The 13290-nt window shown below is 40.6% G+C and overlaps 1 protein-coding gene across 1 annotated transcript in view; it reads right to left on the bottom strand.

Annotated features, from left to right (window-relative positions):
• Nucleotides 1–13290, bottom strand: part of LOC125425935 (mucin-5B-like) — a 77115-nt gene that overhangs the window by 14924 nt on the left and 48901 nt on the right. Inside the window, exons 33-42 of the mRNA XM_048483748.1 lie at nucleotides 12147–12436; nucleotides 10237–10405; nucleotides 9208–9458; nucleotides 8211–8394; nucleotides 7668–7872; nucleotides 6586–6764; nucleotides 3920–3989; nucleotides 2184–2284; nucleotides 1203–1234; nucleotides 113–290 (exon numbers count right to left, since the gene is read on the bottom strand). Of these exons, the coding sequence (XP_048339705.1) occupies nucleotides 113–290; nucleotides 1203–1234; nucleotides 2184–2284; nucleotides 3920–3989; nucleotides 6586–6764; nucleotides 7668–7872; nucleotides 8211–8394; nucleotides 9208–9458; nucleotides 10237–10405; nucleotides 12147–12436 (1659 nt within the window). The remainder of the gene's footprint in view (nucleotides 1–112; nucleotides 291–1202; nucleotides 1235–2183; nucleotides 2285–3919; nucleotides 3990–6585; nucleotides 6765–7667; nucleotides 7873–8210; nucleotides 8395–9207; nucleotides 9459–10236; nucleotides 10406–12146; nucleotides 12437–13290) is intronic.

The raw sequence follows: 13290 nt of genomic DNA, 5'->3' as shown, positions 1-13290 counted from the left end.
TTCTGCTACTGTGTCATGTTTGGTTTAAGTTGATGGTAGTATGGGCAGAAATAATGGAACAAAATTTAACCAATAGGATCTGTTGATATTTCCTTTAAATGTGAATACTTACTGCATTGAATTTCTGGACAGCATGGATCTTCTGGTGTCAACACAGAGATAGGCATGAATCCTTCTTTCTCACAAGCAGATGTGGTTGGTGTGGAACATGGTTGGGCCTTACACTGTACAGTCACAGATAATTGGTCGCAGATACATTCTTGACAGTTGCTCCTCCATTTGGTACCAGGCTGTGAAAGAAAGTAACTTCTTTATTATGGCAATGGCATCTATCATTCATTTCTTTGCTCTTCTGCTTTCTTAAGGACTGCTTTTTTGGCCTTTTATCTGTGGTAATGTCAAACATTGTCCAGAATAGCAAACACAGGTAAGTTCTAAATTGAAAGGGGAGGTGTCTTTTTTAAAAAAGTCAGTTTATAAAAATGGCTACATAGATAAGGATATAATATTATATCATACAAAATATTCTCAGTTTCACACTCTTCCAGGCTTTTGTCTGATACACATATGATCTGATTTACATGGCTATAAGTAGGAGCTTCAGTGGGTCCCATGCACAGCTTGCTTGTTTTCCTAAAAGACCTTGAAGTCATCCCATTTTAACGATGCTGCCATTTTATCACTTCTATGCACAGGCTGTCTCTGTGAATCATGTACTGTTTAGTAGCTAAAACACTAGTAGAGGCCCCAGTCCAGAAAGAGCTATAAGTGTGCAGGAACATCCATCTCCTCCATTTGTGCATCATTTTGGGAGTCTACGGGATACCATTTTTTCAGGCTATGTTTATTCCTCAAAAGCACATAAATATCTTTAGTCTTTCCACGCTGTTGATATAACTGGATCCATATGCTGTATTAATAACAGATATTGTGAGATATAAAAATGTATATAATATGAATAAATGCACTGAGCCTTTGTCTGATGCTTTATCTCTTGCCCCTTACTACAGTATCTTTGCCCAGCTCTCTAATAAAATCTAGTTCTGATGACAACTGCTCCTGTTGGTGTAAATGTACATGTGATCTCAGAAGGGTAGATCGATATTGGGATGAATGTGGTCTATTTTGGATGCTGATATGATTGTCTGTGTTGGCCATATCCTTCAATGGATCAGGTCTAGGAATAATAGTGAAATACTCACCATTTTGGGAAATCCATCCGGTCCAATGCAGACTGGAAAAAATAAAAAGATAAGAATTCACACTGGCTCCAATTGTACATACAGGAGTAAGTTGATTTAACTTTACAACATGATCTTTAAAATGTTTAATGCCGCTACTTCTTTTAGTCCCCAGTGCTCACAATCTACTTTTTTCATTGTTAGTACAAATATTTTCTGTACAATAGTAAGTAAGAATAATATGTGTTATCAGCAGCTTTTTGTAATCCTATCCATATCTTGCTCCACTTTAGGGCAAAGATTTACTTAAGATCAGTTTTATTGTTTCAAAGGGAAGGAGCAAGTTAAACAGGGAGTGTTACCACACTGTGAAATTAGAAATAAGAGTCTGGATCCAATGAACTCACAGAAGTTTTTTTTCTCCTGCCTTACTCTGTCCCCAGCAGCCTTCTTTAACTATGAAAAGGCCTGGCAGGATATGGGAATGTTCATAGACAAAAAGCCATGAATCATAGAGGATTGCTATGAGAAGGGGGAAATTGCCACTCCTATCTCTTCCACAGGAGAAGCCTTAGCAGGCACAACAGGAAAGGAAGAGTGATGGTTCCTGATGCTCCCCTCTCCCTCTGAAGCCCACTGTGATACCTACTTTCTTCTCCTCACCAGTTGCCCTAGCTCCAATAATCCCTTCCTGTAGGAAAGGAAATGTAAGGAGAATCTACAAGCTCCAACTCAAAATGCTTTCTATATTATTCTGTAAATATATGCCTCCATATATCGTGAAGCACAAAATGCACTGTTATATTATAATGCATAAATTTCTCATAATGATAACACTTAATTTTATCATGTGAAAGTGTGCTGATGAATAACACCAGAAAAATACAAGGCAATGGATTCTTACAGAGGCACAATTCCACCCTTGTATGCAGTGTTGTAAACTAGTTTATCTAAATTATAAAACTACCAGTCTGGAAAATGCTACATTAGAGCTATAATTACAATTGCAGTCTGGAACACAGGTGTCGGTGTATGAATTGACCAGGATTTGGTCTACAGGGCAGAAGCATCCTTCAGCAACATGCTCAGTAGCATTCAATTTTCTGTAAGAAAAGGAGGTATAGATGTTTCCATGTGTATAATCAAAAGTTTTTGTAACAATGTTGTAAGTGAAGAATTAAAAAATCAAGAAAAATACTTTTTCCAATTCTTAACTCAACAGTCTTATGGAATCTTAAAGTCTAACAAGATTTTATTTTAGCATAAACCTTTATAGACTAGAATCCACTTCTAGGGTTCATGAAAGATTATGCAAGATTAAACATTTGTTAGCTTTTAAGGTGCCTTAAGACTGCTGTTTATTTCTGTTACGACAGACTGACTCAGCTACCCTTCTGGAATCTGTTCTCAAATAATTCCCATAAATATACAGAGCAGCTTATTTCCCCCTACTAGGGAATCATAATAAGAGGTCACCAGTTTAAATAACAACAGTTCATGTTACGCTCAATGTTTTTGGGGAAAACCTATAAAATATTGAGAAGTAGAACAAAACTTGACAGAAATGGTTTAGAAGTAATGCAGGGGTGGATGAATAATATCAAACATGCATTCCACATGTGCCTCTGCAGAGGAAATTATAGAATTTCTTAGACAAGTCATTTAATTTAAACAAATGGATAGCCTGTCAGGCTACTCTGATGAATCTTGGAATGGATAGATGCTGTGGAGAAAGAATAACATTGTTGAAAGGGTTGTCTTAATCTGTTCTATAAAGTTATCCAATGAAAACAGTCAAGGCTCAAAAAGCCTCACCAAGGGGCTTTCCCCACTGACAGAGTTGAACTGGTTTCTGCCTAGGTTTGCCTCAGTGAATCCCCACTGCCACCGAGCTCAACATTGTTTTGTCTCAGCCCCCCCCCCCCCCCCAGAACTGTGACATCCTTGTCGCAGTTATGAACTAAACTTTTCTGCCGGAACAAGGTCGATACCACTTCGAAGTGGGGAAGTATTGAAACGACACCTCATCCATTCAACCAATCACGAGCCGCTTTTGTGGCATGCGCAGAACAGGAGAGTCGTGGCGGGCAGAAAGCGCATGTAACTGTAAACTGTAAAAACTGTTAAAAAAAAGAACGCTCCCGTTTCCCACGTAACACAAGTGCCAATCACGATCGAGGAGTGAAACAGGCACCAAGATGATCCCGCCCACTTAGCTCGGTTCCAGGGGGCCAACTCAGTTGCTGTGGGGACAGCCTGGAATCACCCTCCACTGAAGGGAACCGAGTCGACCTTAGCTCCCTTCTGTAGTGGGGAAAGCCTCCTAGAAAGGGCAGGATGGGGCATCCCGGTTGCCTGATTTAAAACTTCTAGGTTTGTGCCTAGTAAACCAGCAGGAGAATTGGTGGTAGGGACATGGGGAGAGCTGTGATGATGGATATGCTGCTCTGTCACTTACAAGGCAAACCACTAACATGGCGTAGAAATTGGTTAATGTAGGGTTTTCTTGGTTACTTAAAAAATATACCTAATCAACTATGTAATCCAACTAAATAAACCAAACTTCCTTTTATAACAAATGCAAAATAACACTGTCCACTGTTGCCAAAAAATCAAAGAATAAACATATCTGCAATATTCTGGCAATTGTATGTATTTTTTCTATTGGTTCCATATTCAGACAAAGAGAATCTATTCATATACATCTTTACATAGCTAATTGTTTGGTTTATTCATACCCATTATCACAGGTAGCAGGATAAACAGGACCACATGCTTCATATACCTTGCCTTTTGGGCAGTGGTAGGCTGTAGAAAACAATATAAAACATATCATAAAAAAGCAAAAGAAAATGACTCCAGTATTAACCCTTCTGTCTGTTCATAACAATTAATCCAATTAATCCGTTCTAGGCACTCCAAAAAACATACCAAAAACACATTTTGGGTGAATAAACATAGGGTTTAATGCTGAAAACAGTAACAAACAATAACACTAGGACCAGCTTCAGAGCCAGTGGACCAATGTCGCACCAGAAAGCTGTTCAAAGAGGTCTGTTTCTGATGCCTCTTTAAGATTTGTCTGAAATGGGGCAAGACATTGTTGTTAAATAAGTTGCAGACATGGCCTGCAACAGCTTTGTCCGGGTGATTTTTCTCCACAAACCCCTGCACGTTACTGCAAATCGATGAAAACCGAGGCAAATCGATGAAAACCGAGACAAATTTGTCACTCAAAAAATCGATGAAAACCGAAACCGATGAAACCTAAGGCAATGAAAACCGAGGTTCCACTGTATTCAATCTCCTGTAAATTTTTCAACTATTAATAAATTGCTTTTAACTGTAAGAGAAAACATAGGATTTGTGTTTTAGAGGAAAGAATGTGTCGTAGTTTGTTTTGGTATTATCCATAGCAGGACAGAGCGTCCTTGAAACTGTTTTAAGACATTCTAAGAATATTTGAAATTGTATATTTTTTTCAGCAAAAACAGTTTTTAGCAAAACATTGTACTATGTGGTGTAAAGGACATGTCATTCCATTTCAGACAAGTACAGTAATTCTAAGATGTACTGAAAATACTCAAATACCGATAATACCAATCAGGAAGTAATTAATAAATTTATTGCTGACCACAGCCAAAATATAAATTGTACACAGATGGAAAAAAACTTCTGACCATGACAGCATGGTATAATTAAATGTATGATATTATGGTAGTAGCAGATAAATATCTTCACAACTAAAAGGAATGGAAAATCCTAATTATCAATGTGTATTTCATGAGAAATGGTTTCCTGTCTTGAGAAACTTCAATATTATATCTGGTAAATGTAAGAACCCCCACCCCCCAATATCTTATATGTACAATTTAAGGAATACTTCAGACAGTTCATTGAGGAAATAATGTCTACAAATCACCTGTTAGCACTCAGTATCAATACTAATATTTACAAGGATTTTTTTTAATATATATTTTTTTATACCGCCCTATCCCCGAGGGGCTCCGGGCGGTGTACAACAATAAACATAATATAACATAAAATGGCTAAATCTTTAAAAGCAGCGATAAAACAGTAAAAGCTAAATCTCATAAATACAATAAAAATACTAGCATAAATATAAATATATATAAATATAAATGGCGTCCAGCAGCTCCATATTGTTTTCTTTATAGCTGAATAAATTCATGTTTAATGTAGTTTTCATTCAAAAATAATTAAAAAGATGAGGCACTCCAAAACAGTGAAACAAAATTTGATCTGATCAGGATGCATGCATAAAAAAGCTATTAAATGTATCAAATGTCCCCTCAAATTAATGTGTTTAAATTTGAGGTCCTCATCAAGCTTAAGGCCAAGTCCAAATGGCCCTCTTTTATTGGTTAGGGAATTAGATTACACTGCATAAAACTGCAGAAGCAGACAGAAATAACGGTACCAGAATCATCTAGGCCCTAATTGCGACAGGGGGCAGGGCACATGGTGAGCTCCGAAGCAGTGAGCATGCATGCCCTGGGCTGGCTGGGTGGCCGAGCCACACCTGGCCTGATCGCGTGATGCGCGCGAGTTGAAGGGGTGGAGCACACTCCCTATATATTAGGCAGCATGTGGGCCTTCTCTGACGCCTGGAGAAAACCGACCGACCCTCCCTATTTGGGCAGGGTTTTTTGCTGCTTCTTTTGTCACAGCCTTGGCGGTTTGGGCAGAGGAGCTCATCCTTATGGGGAGGCCGAGCTTGCTTGCCAGACCTCCCCGCGTTGGGAGCCGCCATAAGAGGCTTGGGGTGGGGCCAACTCATGGCACATGCTGCGGAGACCTCTGCAATCGAGCCCGACACCCCAGCAGGAAGGGGGCCACAAAGGGCGGATGCCCCAGTGGCCCAGTACCTCTCTGTCCTCCCCAATATGGATTGGGGTTGGTGCCAGGGGTCAGTCAGGGGTGCTGACCGGCTGCCAGATGTGCCCCTCTTGCTTGCCCAGCTTCTGTCTCAATAAAAAGGGCTGCGGCCCATTTTAATTCCAAGACATGTCATGTGGTTATTCACCAAATGGAACCTGTGCAAATCTGGGCGCAAATAATCTTTGCCATTATTTTTAAAGTACATTTCTCACCTTTATAATTGCAGGGAGAAAAAGTTGAATGTGGCTGAGGCAAAATTGTTAAAAGCCAGAACTCCTGTGGGAGCTATCAAATCTGAAGCTTGACCCAAATAAGTTTTGGCTGTCAGTTACCAGCAGTGTAATCTAAACAAAAACGTGAAAAGAGTACATCTGCTTGCACTGCTGGAACACCTTTTCACCAATTTCTTGGCACAGTTTTGATTGACATAGTTCTTGTACCATGATAAATGGTTGCTTATCTCAAGATAATTTTAAAAAATATGCTTCTTATTTCCACTTACGACATTTTTCTTGTGTCTTGCTCCTCCACTCACTGCAAAAACCTTTATCGATGCAAAGGGAAGCATACATCTCTATGCTGTGGCAAGTGAGAGAATCATTGGCATTCTGACACACTTCAGAGAGGCAGTGGTCATAGAATACTTTGGGAGGCAGAACTTTATGGCAATCTGCAAAGATACTTTAAATACAGAGGAAGACATAGTTGAATTATACTTCACACTAATTTTACAAGCACAGACCCCCCAAAGAGTTACAGGCTTCACTGGGCCCATTTAGCATTTTGAAATCATCCACATTACATTCTAAAATAGTGATGGTATCCTAGGGTTAGATGTGGGGATGCCACCTTCACCTAGTTTGGCCCTCAGAGACAACCCCCATCATGGTGTTTCTGTAGCGCTCCTTTCTCCCAGAAGCAGCGTTTTAGGTATCATTATGGCTTGCAGTCAGAGGGAAGAAACTAGGAAAATATACTCCACTAACAACGTTGCTTTCATCAGCGGAAATAATCCAGTGAATTCAAGGCTACGTCTACGGTGAATACATTAATTATTGTTATTTAATTTGTAGTTCCTCTTACTACACAATTCATAGAAAGCATTTTGAGAGAGTAAAGACTAATTGTAAAATGTATTTCAATCATTCCAAAGAGTGAACGTTCCCATAGGAGGTTTTTTAATTTTTCCCGAAATATTTTGTACAATTTCCTAAAAGATTTAATGAGAAAAAAGACTTTTCCTATCATTTTTTCTATTTCTTTGTGTGTGTGCATAGGTGTGTGGGAGAGTGGCTTTCTCATGTCTAGCCATATTTAATATTCAATTGGTGATATTTCTCAAGGACAAGAAATGGAAGAGATGCTGCAGTCTATATTTTAAACATGAAATAACATATTCTTAGCATGACTCTAAATAATAACTGAAATCATGTGTTTTGTTGGTGGTGATGGGGTGTATGTATATATGTCTCTCTGTGTGTATATTTTTGTCTTTTGTATGAATCCAAGATTTTTATTAAATTCGTCAGGTTGATCTACAAAAGGTAACAGATGAAATGCTTGCAAAAGTTAAGTTTAACTTACTCGCTCACAATCAGCTCACACAGGGGAGATGGAGTAGTGCAGGTTACTTTTGAAGGAGTAGTTGTTGCCCCAGTGGGTTCTGGTGTTGGAATTACTTCTTCACAGTTATCATTAACCTTCCAGTGTGAAGCCATTTCTGAGCATGAGGAAGCTTCGTGACCACTCGGCAGGCGGCAATCATCAGACTGGTCATTTGAACAAGTACCTGGTTGGGGGGAAAAGTCACATCACACACACACACAATTATTGCTTGTCTAAATGTGGCATACATTTGCAAGATATATATATTTATCTATTTAGTTCAGTACTCTCTACTATCCAAAGTCTTCCCCACCCCTGAGATTCTTTGATTGGAGAAAGATGAACACAAGATCACTTCATGCAAAGTGGCAGATTATGGAGTTTCTCTGCCCCCTCCCTCATTATTAATCCTTATTATTGTTTTTAATAATGGTGTGTATTTTTTCCTGTAACGATGCCTCCAAGTACTGCCCTGGAGGATAAGAGGTCTGAAGCACTGGGATGTTTAATCCATTTACTCACCACATTGGCCTTCTGTATTGAATGCAAACAGGTCAAATGGGACTTGTATTGAGAAAGTGATTCCATTGAAGTTAATGAAAGCATGGATATCAAGGATTTCAACACTCATACTAGTTCCAGTATCTGCAACTATAATGCCATCCTTAGAGAAACTTGTACGGATTGTCTCTTTATTGAAAATTACCTTTAAAAAATAACAATATGCCAGAAGTTAATGCACATGCTTAGGCTGGGTTGATATGTAAACGTATACAAAAATGTATCACATGGCTGCATTCCAGGTTCAAATGACTTAACAGAACAGCACCTATACATGTTCTGTATAGTAGCATGGATCTACACAGTACAAGCAAATGCATAAACAGTAACTTTTCATCCTCTCCCCTCCCACTTTGGTCTTCTCTGGCTATTTTTTCTCTAATCACTTTAATTATGTTATCCCCCCCTGCCGCCACCACCGCTGCTACCCAGCTCACTGGATCCCAAAGTATTTTCTAAGTCAGAGCAGTATAGCAAGAGGGGGGAATTGGAAAAAAATTACTTGCCCCCTCGTCCCTGAGAGGAAATAAATAATGCAACTTGAAAGTAAATAGTGCAAGCACAGGTTGGGATCCAAGTGATAGGGATTAGAGTAAGAGATAAAAAGAAAGCATTATTTCAATAGACATATCCCAAAAAAGTTATATATGAATGACATAACTTTTAATTGGTTTATTTGGTCTAAGTGTGATAGAACAGAGAATCAGATTAGAACCAGTAGAACCCTTGTTCAGGTCCCCACTCTTGCCTGAAACTCACTGGGTAATCTTGAACCATTCATTCTCTTTCAACATAATCTGACACATAGGTTGTTGTGAAGCTATGTTGGGAAATAAAGACCATGTAGACTTCCCTGACCTCCTTGGTAGAAGGGTAGGACAACAATCTAATAGAGTAATTACAGTGTTTGCTGATGCTTTTGTACTACAGAAGGGCCCACAGCTTGAAAATCTGTTACCTTATTAGTTCTAATTCCATTGTAAATTTGGTTGCTTAGTATTACTTCCATATGGTTATAATTTACAATGATAGATCTGGAACATGACTGTTTATTAGCTGGGTCACAGAAGTAATTATCCACCAGCACACTGAAGTTTCCATGTTTCTTCACAATCTCTTGCACCAGGACATAGGTACAGTTATCATGGAAAGTGTAATTAGTGCCATCAAATGTTTCATAGTGAGAATTATCCCAACCACTGCAAACACCTGTAACAGAGAAGCCAAGTGATCAAAAATCATACACCAAAACATGGCTCACTTATTCTGGCAGAACATAGTTTTTCCACCATCCTTATTTTAGTGCAATCTTTGCTGCCTCCTAAGTACCATTTTGGGGGGATAGAGGACTCTCTGCAATAGCATGGGAGGTGTATGAGCAGAGACCTTCAAAAGGAAGGGTAAATCAGTACAAATTATTCTTATCCTTGCACAAGCAGCCTTTCCCACTTGTGAAAGAGCAGGTTTGAACCCAAGCCCTGGAGGGCAGTTCTGGCCATATTTAAGGAAATTGAAACTTTTTCAGGAAAATAGTTGTCATGAAGTTGATCCATCTATTAATATCTAAGGTTTACGTACCAGGCTGTAAGAAACCCTGATTATTTACTGAGGGAAAATATAGTGTTGGATCCAATGCTTCCATGAATGACAAGAATTCATGACAATTATATTTAGCATCTGCCCCTCCCCTGAACACTCAAAAATGGCTGATATATCAGATGACTGCATGCACAAGAGTGAGTTAGGTTGGATATTCTCAAATCCTTATTGCAGACAAATGGCATATTGCCATGGTGAGTTCCCTAGCCTCCAGCACTGTCCTTTGAGGAAGCAAAGGGCTGCTGTCGGAAGAGGGAGGTGTTAAGAACTGCTTCCGGAATCACTGGCTCCAATCCATGAGTAATCCAGTGCAATAGTGTAAGCAATGTATTGGAACCTAATATTGAAATATGCATTATTTCTCTTATTGTAAATTTATTTTACTTACATGTGCAATCATAGTGGTAGGTACAGCCATCGTCATGGTTTATTTTGACTGGTGGGAGTCTGTTTGCACATGTTATCTTGTCTACAGGTTGGGGAAGCTCAACAACAATTCTGTTGTTCCCTTCACAAGTTGCTATACTGCAATTGTTATACATCCAAGTTTCATTAGTCTGGAACAGAATCACAAGAAATTTATTGTAAACTAGCGGGGCCCGGCCACGCGTTGCTGTGGCTTATTGTGGTGAAATGGGAAAGGAACAGTAGCAGCAAATCAATTGCAGAGGCCAGTAGTACGTGCTCATGGAAATGCGCAGGCTGACACTGTGCAATGTCATTGATGTGTGTGACCGCATCCTCCCTCACTTCTCTTCACTTGCATGGCACCCCTCCCCCTACCTCCCTCCCCTTTCCCTCTGCTAGGGTGGGTAGTTCATATCCAGATGCTGTGCCCCCTCTCTCCCCTCCCTTGCATGCCACCCCTCACTCTCTCCCCTCCCTAACTTCTGTTCCCTTGTATGCCTTCCCCTCCGTCCCTTCCCTCTCCCACCCTCTCTTCCCTTGCATGCCATCCCTCCCCCTCCCTCCCTTCCATCTCCCTCTGCTAGGGTGGGTGGTGCTAGGGTGGGTGGGTCATATCCAGATACTGGGCCTGCTCCCTCCCCTCCCTTGCATGCCACCCCTCACTCTCTGTCCCCCCCTCACTTCTCTTCCCTTGCATGCCTCCCCCTCTGTCCCTTCCCTCTCCCTCCGCTGAATGTGTATGAGAGTACGTGTGTTGTGTGGTAGTAGTGGGTGAGGCACAGAGAGTGAAAGGTACCTGCGTGTGAGGGGGGAACCCCACCTGACGTCTCACACTGGCAACGTCCAATGTATCAATGGTTGCTGCATGTCCACTCGGTGTGCTATTAGCCTATGTACCTGTTTTCACTGCCTCCAGTATCTGGCCATCCGAGTGAACATCATCTCTAAGGGCACCTAACATTCTAAGGGTATGGACAGCTACCACACAGGGCAGCCTTCATGGCCTGGTGTGTGCCAGGAAAAGATGCTCTTGCACAACCTGGTTCAGGTGTGTTCAATCTGGACAGCCAGGAGAGGTAAGTAAGAACACAGTCGGGGGAATGAGTAAGTGTCTGTGAAATTTTCAGAGCCTTTGGGCCAGCAGGTGCTGGGTTATTCTCGAAGCAACAAACACATGGTTCCATTTTTACATATATAGATCATTATGCTTGAGTAATAGATCCTTTATTGCTGTTTTAGAAAAATGGAATACTAGATATTGGTATTTCTCCATATGTACCTCTGTGGAGCCTGCAGCAAAAATTAAGATCCACAAGGGGATTTTTTGAGATACTAGTATTCACTTGGGAATTATTCATGTTCCCAATGCAAAGTGTGCACTATGCTTGGAAAAGGCAAATATCTTATCAACTTGGAATGTGCATGTGACTATGCATTCACACCCTCATTCACATTTTGCTGCCGCTCATTATGTAGACATATCTTTCTGAAATGCAACAACAGCTGTATTAATGTATAACTGATCCCCTATTATTACTATTCAATGGATGGATTTACAGGCATTTTATGACTTCAGAATACTACTGTTTTAGCCCTGTTTACCTACTTTTCATACATTACATTTTTGGACAAATCATGTGAAATAAATTAATGTTGCACAGTGCAGGCAAAAACTATAGCATGTAAACATGTCCAATAGGGTATCAGGAAACCATCCTAAAGCAAGAATATGAATACTCCAACTATTATAGTAGTGTTCAAAATTTACTAGATCCATAAAAAAAATTATGTTCAACTTCTATTCAAGTTACTTACCATTCTTTGAAAAAATTCTGTCAGTGATGGACATACACCCCCCCCCCCCCCCCGGCAAAAAAAAACTTGAATTACCTTTCTAGGTGGATCAGCATTAGGGCAATCTTGCACAGGTGTTGTTGGAATTACCACTGGTGCAGTTGATGGAGCTGAGGAAGTGCGTTGTATAGTTGATGGTATTAACATTGTGGGTGTGGGTGTTGATGGATGAGATGACATCCCTACAGTTGTAATTGATGGAGTTGGTGGACGGGAAGGAGTTGTTGAAGGACATGGTCCCTGGAATCTCTTGACTTCACAATTTTTGTCACAAATGGCATAAAAACTGCACCCTGAACTATCAGTCTTGTTATATATTACATTCCCTATTTTCAAACAAAAAAATGAAATGACTAGTTAGTAAAAATTATTAACCAAACAATGTCATAACATACATGCCCCCTTTATAGATGAGTTATTTATGTTCACAACTATTTTTATTTTATTTATTTATTATATTTATATACCGCCCTCCCCGAAGGCTCAGGGCGGTGTCCATCAATAATAAAACAATTTAAAACATCATAAAACATCATAATTTACATAAAAATACATAAAATACTAAAACTACAGATGGCTTCAACCCCTCCCTCCTCTTTTATGTAATGGCCTTGCACCGGTAGGCCAGGTGTTTTACCATATGGAGTTGAAACCCCATCCACCTCAGGCATTTAAAGCTGGTTAAAACGCCTGAGTGGAACAGGTCCGATTTTGCAGAGCCCTCTTGAGGAAACTTTGTAAGTCCCGGCTTGAGGGCCCTGATCTCACCTGGAAGCCTGTTCCACCAGGTAGGGGTCAGAGCCGTAAAAGCCCTGGCCCTTGTAGAGGCCAGCCGGATCACCTTGGGGCCAGGGATCACCAGTAGGTCCGCCTCCGATGAGCCGAGGGGCCTAGAAGGGCAGTGCCGGGAGTGGACGATCCCCTCAGATAAGCAGAGGCCACAGGCGCGCCAATGGTTTGTGAAAGGTCAATACCAAAACTTTAAACATGACCCGGGACTCGATTGGCAGCCAGTGCAGTTGGTATAGGTCCCTAGCTGTTGCCCCGGAGAGGAGCCTGGCTGCCGAATTCTGTACGAGTTCAATTTCTGGATCATGGCTAAAGGTAAGCCTGCATAGAGCGAGTTACAGTAGTCTAATCTAGAGGTGACCGTGGCATGGATCACCATGGCCAGATCGGA

This window comes from Sphaerodactylus townsendi, linkage group LG02, assembly GCF_021028975.2.
Source record: "Sphaerodactylus townsendi isolate TG3544 linkage group LG02, MPM_Stown_v2.3, whole genome shotgun sequence".
NCBI lineage: Eukaryota > Metazoa > Chordata > Lepidosauria > Squamata > Sphaerodactylidae > Sphaerodactylus > Sphaerodactylus townsendi.
This window is presented reverse-complemented; position numbering and strand designations above follow the sequence as displayed.